General features: G+C 41.0%; 1 protein-coding gene across 1 annotated transcript; it reads right to left on the bottom strand.

Annotated features, from left to right (window-relative positions):
- Positions 1-3482: 3482 nt before the first annotated feature.
- On the bottom strand, positions 3483-11262 carry LOC308285657 (BEN domain-containing protein 5; the record flags this gene model as incomplete). The annotated part of the gene is made up of 9 exons (XM_080726491.1): positions 3483-3996; positions 5279-5489; positions 6128-6222; positions 6322-6449; positions 6686-6824; positions 7227-7323; positions 7674-7805; positions 8579-8715; positions 11097-11262. 9 exons carry the CDS (start codon positions 11260-11262, stop codon positions 3878-3880), a joined length of 1224 nt encoding a protein of 407 aa, XP_080582617.1. The 3' UTR covers positions 3483-3877.
- Between the last annotated feature and the right edge of the window lie 314 nt (positions 11263-11576).

Genomic DNA, 11576 nt, shown 5'->3' with positions numbered 1-11576 from the left:
GCGTACCATGTTGGTGACTGAGTTCACATGTTATGTGGAGTGATGAGGCTGACTACTGCGGCTGGCTGGCTGGCTGACTGACTGGAAACCTTTGATTCTCACATAAATATGTCTCGTACACGTCTTGGACCAGCCTAACCCTGACCTCATCAGCTGATGCTCAGCCACGTGGGGATGGTCTACTCTGTGGTGAGGAGGCTGTGATGTCTGCATCATGTGCTGCGAGGGGCCGTGTGCTTGCATGCACACATTCTCATTCCCCCGATAGTCACGTAGTTTCATGGCTTTCGTGCGGAAAAGTTGAGCCAGCGGTAACGCGAGAGGGAGTATTTTGAGTATACAGAGGACGCGACAGCCTCTTGCGATGTGGGACTTGGGTACCCATTATTCCTCCATCCATCGATTTGTCTGTTGTTCTATCTTTCTCTTCTCTCTCTCTTCTATCATCATATACGTACTGTACATGTCTTTTCGTATTGTGGCAATTTGTTTTCATTGATGTACCCAGGGGCGTCACAAGGGGGGGGGGGGGAGTGGGAAAGAGTTACTAGGGCCCAAGGTGGAGGGGCCTTAATTATTTCATACTTTAGCTATTGAAAAATAGCAGATATACAAGCTCATTGCGAGCTTAGATCTGCTTGTAGATCTGCTATTTTTGAAAAGTCGTGAAAATTTGTGCAAATCTTTGAATAATATTCAAAGATTTTAAAAGTTAAAAAGTAGGCCAACATATATTTTATGTATTTTTTAACTTTTGTAACTAAAATTTCCCTGGAACAACATATTTTGAGATGGGGGTCCACGGCCAAATACATGTAATTTTGGGGGTCCTTCACATGAAAAAGTTTGAGCACCACTGACATAATTAGGGCTGTCACAATTATTACATAATCGTCTAATCGTGATTATTTGACATTATCGCAATTATTTTGTCATAATCGTCATAATCGTGAATGTTGAAAAATTTCAGAAATAGTGGAAATAGCAGATATACAAGCTCACAACGCGTCGCGATGCGACGCGTTGTGAGCTTGTAGATCGGCTATTTCCACCATCAAAGTTATATTTTAAGTATAGTAAGTTGTCAAATATGTCAGAAATTTCTTTGTATATTTAGGTTATGTGTCATATCTACCATGTACAACTTCAAAGCCTAAAAGCCAAACAGAAATGTAATTATCAACGACAAATACACAATTAAATCGTTAATCGCCAATTATTTGAGTGACAATTAATTGTCATGTAAAATGTCATATCGTGACAGCCCTAGACATAATAAACATAGGTTTTTGAAAAAACCTTAGAAATGTTCAAGATTTTTCAAAAATAGAGTGTCGCGCTGCGAGCTTGTAGATCTGCTATTTTTCAATAGTTAAAGCACAAAGCCCAGTCTAAATGGGTTAAACCCCCCCTCCCCCTATGAAGAACATTCATGGGGGGGCCCACAGTGAATCCTTGTACCCAGGGCCCAGAATTTGGTGTGACGCCCCTGGATGTACCCACATTCACCACTCTAATCCAAGCAATTTCACCGGCAAAATACATCATGTGAGGTGAGCTTCTTCCATTCGCCCGGGACAGCCTTTTATACCCCTTAATAATGCCCCAGGCCCGAGCTACACTGAATCAAGCGGAATAAAACTTGATTTTGTTTTGCGGGCGTATCACTTTAGACTCTGGCACCCAATCAATACCTCTAATTGCTCTCCAGTGTCTTGAATGTAGATGTTATAAAAGCGCGCCGGATTGTTCTGTGATAGTTCGCCAAAAAGAAAAGTCTGGCCCGAGGCGGTATGAGTCACAAAGATATCGCCATCTTCCTATCCTGCCGTTGCGTACAAGCCTGGAAACCGTGCCAGGAATATACGTAACCTAAATTTGTACAGCGGGGGTCTTCAATGTTTTCAGGCCAAGGACCCCTTAGTTGAGAGAGAGATGAAGCAGGGACCCCCCGCAACCTGTTTCCATATACCGGTAGTTTCATTGTTTGACTGCACAATCATCAGTGTTGGATTCGTGTCAATTTGTGTTTTCAGATATTTAACCACTTGAACCGTCAATACTTAAAAAAAAGACCTTTCACTCTGCTCTTTTTCCCCTCTACACCAAACCTCTGAAAATAGCCAATCTACAAGCTCACAACGCCTCGCAGCGCGAGGCGTTATAGATCTGCTATTTGTGGCTAAAGTTCTCAGAATATGGACGTTAGGGTTCAAGTGGTTAATATAAAAAAAGGAGAAAAGGTTTCTATCACACAAAATTTTGGAGGACCCCCTGTAGTAACTCTGAGGACCCCCTGTTGAAGACCCCTGTTGTACAGAGTTTTATTTGTTATTTATTTATTTCAGTAAGAATATCCACCTGTGGGTTAAAATTAGTTATTATTTCTTCATCTTCTTCCTTCGTGGGGGAAAATGTCGTCTGTCACTCATTTTTTGGACAAAAACAACACCTTTACCGGGGCGTCAATTATTGGGTATGGCAGGGGTATGCAGCTGCCATACCCTGGGTCCAGGGGGGGAAATAAAATGTATAAATAAATATAAATCCACAAATGTCTCTTCGTCTATCTGTGCTGGTTATTATGTTGTTAAATTAGAGTAAAATAACTACAAAAGCAAAATGTAACAAAATGGTCGCTTTAACAAAATATTATAATTATATTCTCCACACTTCTCCCCATCTTGAAAAAGATGGTATATTCCCAGGTTCCGCAGGTCAGCTGCACAGGTGCAATTCATTATTGTTAATTGTGGCACGTTTACTAATATGCCAAGTTTAGCTGCACTTGAACAACCATTCCAGGCTTCCATATCCAGCCCAACCCTGCTGAAAAAACCAGCCAAAACCAGCTTAAGGTGGTCCACCCTAAAACCATCCAAGACCAGCCTAGTTTGAGCTTAGGGTGTGTTTTCGCCGCATTTGGCTGGTATGGTCCAGGCTGGTCTTGGATGGTCTTGGATGGTCCTGGATGGTCTTGGATGGTCTTAGATGGTCTTAGATGGTACACCACCCTGGACCACCCTGGAACCACCCTGGTCCAGGGTGGTCTTGGATGGTCTTGGATGGTTTTGGATGGTCTTGGATGGTCTTGGATGGTCTTGGATGGTCCTGGATGGTCTTGGATGGTCTTAGATGGTACACCACCCTGGAACCACCCTGGTCCAGGGTGGTCTTGGATGGTTTTGGATGGTCTTGGATGGTCTTGGATGGTCTTGGATGGTCTTAGATGGTACACCACCCTGGACCACCCTGGAACCACCCTGGTCCAGGGTGGTCTTGGATGGTCTTGGATGGTATTAAGGTGGAATAGATGGTACACCATCCAAGACCATCCAAGACCACCCTGGACCACCCTGGTCCAGGGTGGTCTTGGATGGTCTTGGATGGTCTTAGGGTGGAATAGATGGTACACCACCCTGGACCACCCTGGAACCACCCTGGAACCACTCTGGAACCAGGCTGGAACCACCCTGGGCCAGCATGGACCATGGACCAGAGTGGAACCAGCCCACTCCATTCGAAAGCTAGCTTTCAAAACCAGTAGGCCTATAAAAGTGAAGGAATTCCACATTCTGTCACGTGCTGGTGTAGTGAGGACCCAAAAGCAGGACAGCCAGGCATGTAGTGATCAAAAACCCTTGGTTGGGTGTTTTAATAAACAATGGGTGACCAGAACAGAAACCACAAATGCAGTGACACCAAACAATGACTTGACAAGGACTGACTGGGGAACAAGACTAATATACACATGAGGACTGATTACACAAGAGATACAGCTGGGTAGACAACAAAGAACCATGACAACTAGACCAGGGAACATACATAGAAATAGAGACCTAGACAAGCAATGACAAAAGTCTGTGACCGTGACAGTCTATTTCTTGCGGTTGATGTCCTGAATTTTTTCTGAAATGTATTTGCCCATTTTCTTCCTCCTCTGCAGGAGAGCGTCCCCAGTCACATTTTGCTTCTGCAGCCACCAATCGAAGCACTCTGAAAAGAAAGCACACAGGAGAATATATAGTCAATATGTTTTGAGGATAACATATTGTTATCCCCCCCCCCCCCCCCCCCCCCCGTTCCGAGGAGGGGTCTGCCGCCCCGGAAGGCTCTCCATTCATGAACAAAACAGCCGATCTAGAAGTACGCCGACTTCAGCACCAGTGACTGCATTCCTCCTGCAGGGATGGATAGATAGATGGATAGATGGATAGGTAGATAGATGGATAGATAGATAGAGGGGGGGGGGGGGCTGCAGTCGGCGAACTTTTAGATCAGCTTACGAAGGCGGCGGCGGGGGGGGGGGGGGGGGGGGTGTCCCACTTGTCAGCAAGCAATTGTTGGCAAGCGGCATGTATAACGAATATAACCACAATATAAGCGTATATAACACATACAATTAAAGGTGTCTTAAGTGATTTCTGTTAAGTTTCAGTTTTCAAATGGGTGATAGGCAGGGCCCTTCCTCCAATCATTATCGAGTGTAGTCCTGATTGGAGGACGGGCACTACCTCTCCTAATTGGACGAAAAACTGTCAGGATACACCAAAACTGAAACAGTGTTTTCTCCTCACAGGGGATAAGACTTAAAGGGATATTCCACTTAAAAAAAAACAATAAAAAAAAAATCAATAACCTTTTTCATAATTTTTTTTATATATATTTATTGTATTGAATTATTCCAATTTTCCCAAATACTTTTTAAAAATAAATGAAAAAGGTTATTGAAAAAACACGACCAGCCTACGTATTAGGGGTATATTATGAATCACCAGAAAAATTAATGTGTGTCTATAATGAATCTATTATGGTTAAAATGGAGTTTGAAGTTACAATGTATGTGTGTGGGGACAGGCTTTGGGCCTACACGGCCTTCTCACATTTACACCAAATATCTAAATATTGAATCAAGCAAATTAAAATCTGTTTAGGGTGTTCATAGAAGCCCGATTAGATGATATGATGACCAAATGTTTTTTTTTTAGTGGAATATCCCTTTAAGTCGAAACATGGACCAAGCACTCTATACTAACTAGTTAGTACTATCAGAACAAATACCCATTTTGTTATTATTTGAATGAAATGAAATCACTTAATATACCTTTAATGATAATGATTACAACAATGTTGGCCTACTGTTGATTCACTGTTTGTCATTATAATTAATAAGATGAGCAACTAATGCCAGCAGACTACAACAAACTTAGCAGTCTGAGGCTGTAGGAAGCCTGTTGGATGTAGTCTGTTGGTGGAAATCAGCCTTAAACAAACATACCTCTGACTGCGGTGACCTTTGTTGGGGTCAGGGGGGGTTTAGCCTCTCCCTTTGTGGTGGGACATTCTTTGCCCGAGAGGCTTTTATTCTTGAGGGTGGCTGTTCCCCACACAACCACCGCCAGCTCCTTCACAAACATGGTGTCTTTGGTGTTTGCCGCCACCATCTCCCATTTGCTTTTGTTGACCCACACATTGGAGCCAATGTGGATCTTAAAAGAGGAAGAAGAACAAAAGAAAAAAACATTGTAGTGTCATTAACCCCTTTCCTCAAGCAGTCCTTATTTTAGAGGTATAAAATACTAAAACAGCGCTACACGATGTGCTAAACGGTTCCTAATTTTGTTGGGAGTGTCGATTTTGTTGGATTAAAACTATGGCCTTGTGTCGACTACCTTTTTTACAGACAAAAACTAAATAGAAACTAACACCTATGATGACTGAAACTATGACAGAATATATTGACAATTTCATCAACAAATAAAAACTAGACTAAAGTGTTGAGGAGGGAACTAGTGGAGAAGATGCTTGGTTGTGCTCAATTGTTGCACTCTGACAATAGCACAACGTCAAGCTCTAAACAGTACAACCAACTGTAATATCAGCCATTACAACAGCATCAAGGCCTGTGAAAATATATTTTTAGTCAACAAAATCAACACTATACTAAAACAAAGCAAAAAAAAGAAAAAAAAAACATTTCAGATAACTAAAATATGACGAAAGATAAATAATAAAAAATGATCATTTATTATTATTATTATTATTATTATTAGCCTATAAATACAGCTAAATTGAAAATATGCTGCCAAAACTAACACTAGTTCAGAATTGTGTCTCTCTTCAATACCTTGTCACCTTCAATATCGAAAATCCCTGGGCCTGGGGAGGGGGAGGAGGACCTTGGCACAGGGGAGGAGGGCCGTGGCACTCGGAAAGTTACAACTGAAAATTAGACAATCATATTTAAGCCTCTTATGACAGTACTTTAATTGTACACATTGTAATGGGTTTCCCTAGCACAGTTTCACTGTGTAAACACACCATCACTGTCACTGCGTTCTTTGCTCTGCAGCAACATGGTCAGGTTCTGCTGCAGGGTGATGTTCAGGCCCTTGTACTGCTCGACTTCCTCCTCCAGCTTCTTCTTCTCCTCCTTTAATTCTGTGCATCTTAAAGCATGAATGAGGTACAGACAAAGAAACTGAATGATGTATGCATTATTAGGCTACCAGATTTATAAAGAACCTAGCATATGTCCACTCCATGTACCAGTAACAAGCTTCCTATAGGTCTTTTTTAACAAGATTTATTTGTGTAAATTTATTTATTTGTGTCAATAGAACATTATATCAAATAGCAGACAAAAACAGCAGAACAAACAACAACTGTCAAAGTCATTGCTTACTTTGTTGTGAAATGACAGAGCTCCACTTCCAAATTTCTGTCCCTCTTCTTGGCATTCCTATATTTCCCCTCCAGCTCCTCATGGAGGGCTTGGGGTACAACCCCACCCTCGTCTCCTCCAAATTCAGATGAGTCAGATTCTAAAGTGAAGGTTAAAACAAGATGTTTTATTTTATTTTATTTTTCTGCCAGAAAGATAAAATGAAACTACAGTACAATCAGTTCTTAAGGAATAAAATGTAACTAGTCTAATCTCTATGATAGTTCAGAATATTACTTCTAAATTGCGGTGGTGGTATTACATCTTATTCTTTTTTCATTATTATTAGTTTCCCCCCTTTTCCCCCCAGTTTAGTTGCAACCATCAGGTCACCCCTAGTCAAGAAGTCTTGACACAGTTAAACAGATGGTAGCGCTGCCACCACACAATTAGAAGGTCTTCTAAAGTTTGTGTGTGTGACCTGACAGTCGTTTATCTCCTGATTAGGGAGTCTTTAGTGGTTAACTGGTTATGTCAGTGGATTTAAACAACATCACTTTACCGGATGGTTGTTTCCTCTTCTTTGGTTGGGTTGTCTGGCGTTTGGGTGGGGCTGATGGGCCGCTCTTGGGCCCGGCTGCTGTATTCTCCTGGGCTTTCTGTTGGGGGGGGGGGGGGGGGGGGGGGTCACACCCAAAGAAGCTTTATTGGTATGAGAAAATAAACGTTTACATTGCCAAAGTAACTGTCGAAATACAATAAGAAAGGGGTTTGTGTCCCTCCTTGGCTTGCTGAATTTGTCTGAAGGCTGGCTGTGGTGTGCAATATCGCTAGTGACCACAGGGGACAGATGATGGTGGTTACACACACACAGGGGATAGATGAAGGTGGACATACACAGGGGATAGATGATGGTGCAACTATGTGCAATCATTGCTGCTGTTGCTCAGCTGACACCATTCAGTTCACACAGGTGTTTTTTCATCATTGGTTGTGCTTACAAACTCACTTTGGGTGTGTGTGATGGGTGGGAGTCTGCTGGAACACAAAGGGGAGATTCTTTTTTTCCAGCCAGCTTTTCTTTTAAGAGGGCTGAGTAGCCCTTTTTCTTGGCTATTTCAGCTGCAGCCTTCTTGTTCTTCTGAAACCAAAATATGTACACGCACGCACGCACACGCGCGCACACACACACACACACACACACACACACACACACACACACACACACACACACACACACACACACACACACACACACACACACACACACACACACACACACACACACATAACTTTAATAATTATGTACATAAATGTCTCATTAATATGAAGAAACTGATGGTCTGAAACAGGACAGAATTCTAGCACAGTGCAGGGGTTGACACTAAGGTCTCAGAGGCACTTGCCCATCGGGCAAGTACAGGTCATGTTCTACTTGCCCGAAGGTAATGCCCACTTGCCCGAAAAGTAAATCGTCCATTATAAAATGATAGTTACGATTTTAATTACTGCTCAATTTAACACTTATTTCTTCACTTTCTGGGGCTGTGCAATAAAATGTCATACCTCAATACCTCCAAATACCAAATACTTTAGCTATGATTGAATGTCTATGGTTTCACACTTGTTATTTTATATTTTTAAATGTAAAAACAGCACATCATAGGTAAATAGAGCTCTTATTTTACATTCCACAGACCAGAAGACACAGCGCACTGGCCACGTTCAGGTGTTTAGACAGATATCTCGTGTTGTGTTTATAGACATTTGTGTCCCCTCTCAAATGAGCACTTGCCCTGTCGGGCAAGCTGAAAGCCAACTTCACCTGCCCTGACGTTTTATTTACCTGCCAGGGGCAGGTGGGCAAGCCTTAGTGTCAATGCCTGCATAGTGTAGAACATCAGTTTAACTTACAGCTCTGCATGTCTCTCGCAGTGCCTCTCTCTCCCCTGAATCAGGGGAGGAATCAGGGAAGTTGAGGGTCTTGCTGTTTTTACTCCTGATTCTTTTCTCTCCACTCTCCACCTCCATGACCACTTCTTCACGTGTGTCTGAAACAAACGATAGCTAATGTGATCAATGTTAGCTTTATTTATTAATTTATATATGCATTTATTTAGTCAACTATTTATGTTATTATATCTATGTATTTATTTATCTATCTATCTATCTATCTATCTATCTATCTATCTATCTATCTATCTATCTATCTATCTATCTATCTATCTATCTATCTGTATATGTGTATATAAGTTCATGAAGCTGACATAAGTACATAGAAATGCATTTCAAATTAAATAAAAAAAACATCTTTTTTATTTTTCCAATTCAAAAACAGCAAAAATAGCCGATCTACAAGCGTGACACGTTTTGAGCTTGTAGATCGGCTATTTTTCCTTTGTTTGACTGTTGTGGCCCCCATAGAACGAATATGAAAATATTGTGGCCCTTTCCATCCTCAAAGTTGCCCACCCTGATGTAGACAAGCTTAGGCTTTCTTGGGGTTATACATTTGAGTTGACCTTGTACCAGTGAATTTGTACAGTCATGAAACTGTAGGCTACATTTTCTCATTAAAACTTCTAGTAGGCCTACATTCTAACATCAATCAATGATTTAATGACATTTGATGTTTATTGGGACCCCATGTACAGTACTTTCTGTCCTGTCACTTTTCCTATAAAACTTCTAGAATATTATTCAATCAATCAATCAATCAATCAATCAATCAACCATCAATCAATCAATATGCTGTGCCTGTCTTGGTGTGTCTTCCCCAGGCTTATTGTTGGTTAACCATAACCATAGTTAGTTAATGCAGGTAATTTACTACCCTATGCCACATTTCCGGCTGTTTTGGCTTTTACAAATACACGATCGCAGGGGTTTATTAAGCAAACAAAATCTCCAGACCATGGCCCAATAGGTGATTTTTTTTTTAAATATTTTTTAAACATAGCACATGTAATCCTCAAGACTGGAATTAGTCCCCAGCACAGAGGACTTTAATACCCAAGAATACCTTGTTTGAAAAGTAAGATCTGAAACACGGTTACGGATTTAAGATTCAGCTTTTATTTTGAGCAAGCTTCCTTCATTTTCTCTTCCCATATGCGAGCAGCGGAATTCGTTAGGGCACCGATTTCGTTGTAACAGCGCAACCACCCCCTGCATAACTGCATAACAAACAACGCTACTCTAGTTTTGAAAATAAGGTATCTGATAATAGGCAATGTATTTATATCCACACAAACCAAGCATATTCATTATTATGGATGGTTTTTCAGTCGGATTATAGAATATCAATCAAAATTGTAATTGGATGTAGTTACTCTAGGTTGTGTTTTGAAAATGCATGGCGTTTTGTAATTGTAAATATAATATATTTATTATACCATATTATGTTCTCAGCTGTAGGCCTAATATCAGTGTTATGTAATGTGTGCCATTCTATATTCTATATATCTATGATGTGTGCTTTGCATCCGTGGGTTGAGCTGTTACACCGAAGTCAGTGCCCGAACGGCACATATTGAAGATGTCACGTCACTTCCTTCTTCTTCCAACTTCAGACAAAGTTTCTCGCTCCATGCGCTAGGTGGGTTGCATGTGTGAGTGATATTTTTAGTGATCAGAAATATTTGTGTTGTCTATTTGTAGGAGACTGCTGCTATGGCAAATCATTTTAATTAGAAGAAGAAATAAATCGTGTAAAACGTGGATTTTAAATGTTTGTTCAAGGCTTTGGAAACCTCTCTCTGTTTAGGCCTATGACCAAGTGAGTGACTGACCAAACACACCAGCGATCACAAAATATTTTAACCAAAAAGGCATTCGTTACACGCAGAGGTAAGTACAGAAAATGCATTTCGTTGTAAGACGAGTAGTCTTTTATATTTGATCCAGCCATACTGCACAAAGTCGTTAGCCAAAGAGCTCTGGGCCAACGAGCTTTTTGACCAGAGCGCGCGCAAAAATAAGCTAATGTTATAGCTATATCAACCCGCGGTTGTAAGCCTAGCTATGGCTAGCTACAGCTTAAGCCCTGAACCATAGCATAGCATTAGCCTAGCGTAAGTTACGTTAAGCTAATGCTATATCAACCAACAGGCTGTGGTTCAGAACTATTGCTATTGAGCTAATGCTATAGCTATATCATTGGCTTGCGTAGCGTAAAGAAACCGCGGCCGTTAGCCTATAGGCTAACGGCCGAGCCTTGTAGCTGGCTATAGCTATAGCCAGCTACAAGGCTCCGCCTTGTCGAGCTTCTATTTAGCTTCTATTTTCAGCAAAAGCCTTGCCCACCAAAAATATGCTGGGGTTCATGTGGTTAAATAGACCTAAATTGGTTAAATAAAAGGTAACGCTACGTTCTTTCAAAACTACGTAAAAGTATAGAGGCTACGTAATACAACTTCAGCCCCCTACTCACCTTTCAGTATCAAAATTTGAGCCGGATAATAGTTGTTCTGCCACAAGCAAAGGACCACCGAAGAGGAATTGAAGTCTTCTGTGTTTTTTGGGTTGAAGTCTTTAATGTCCTTTATGTTAACAATTTCCTTGCATCCGTCTTGAATATATTTAACATACGCGTACATTTTTTTTGTATCTATGGAATGGATGCCGTGTACAAAAAAGAGAACCTTTCTGCTCGTGCCAGAGGCGGGAATTCTAAAAGCAGATTTACAAACTTTCATGATGTCGCGATTTGATGCGTGGTGAGCTTGTAGATCAGATTAACTTTTTAGAGTTTTCCCACTCTTTTTTAACCCTTAATATCCCATCATTTGATGCTGCATGTACGTTCTAACCCTTTTACTATTTAAGCATGTAATCCAGTGATTATTAATGCATTGTAATAAAGAATAATAGTGTGAATTATGTATTGAATATATATTTAATGAATAACAAT

This window comes from Nannobrachium achirus (genome assembly GCF_963921795.1).
Source record: "Nannobrachium achirus genome assembly, chromosome: 5".
Classification (NCBI taxonomy): Eukaryota; Metazoa; Chordata; class Actinopteri; order Myctophiformes; family Myctophidae; genus Nannobrachium; species Nannobrachium achirus.
This window is presented reverse-complemented; position numbering and strand designations above follow the sequence as displayed.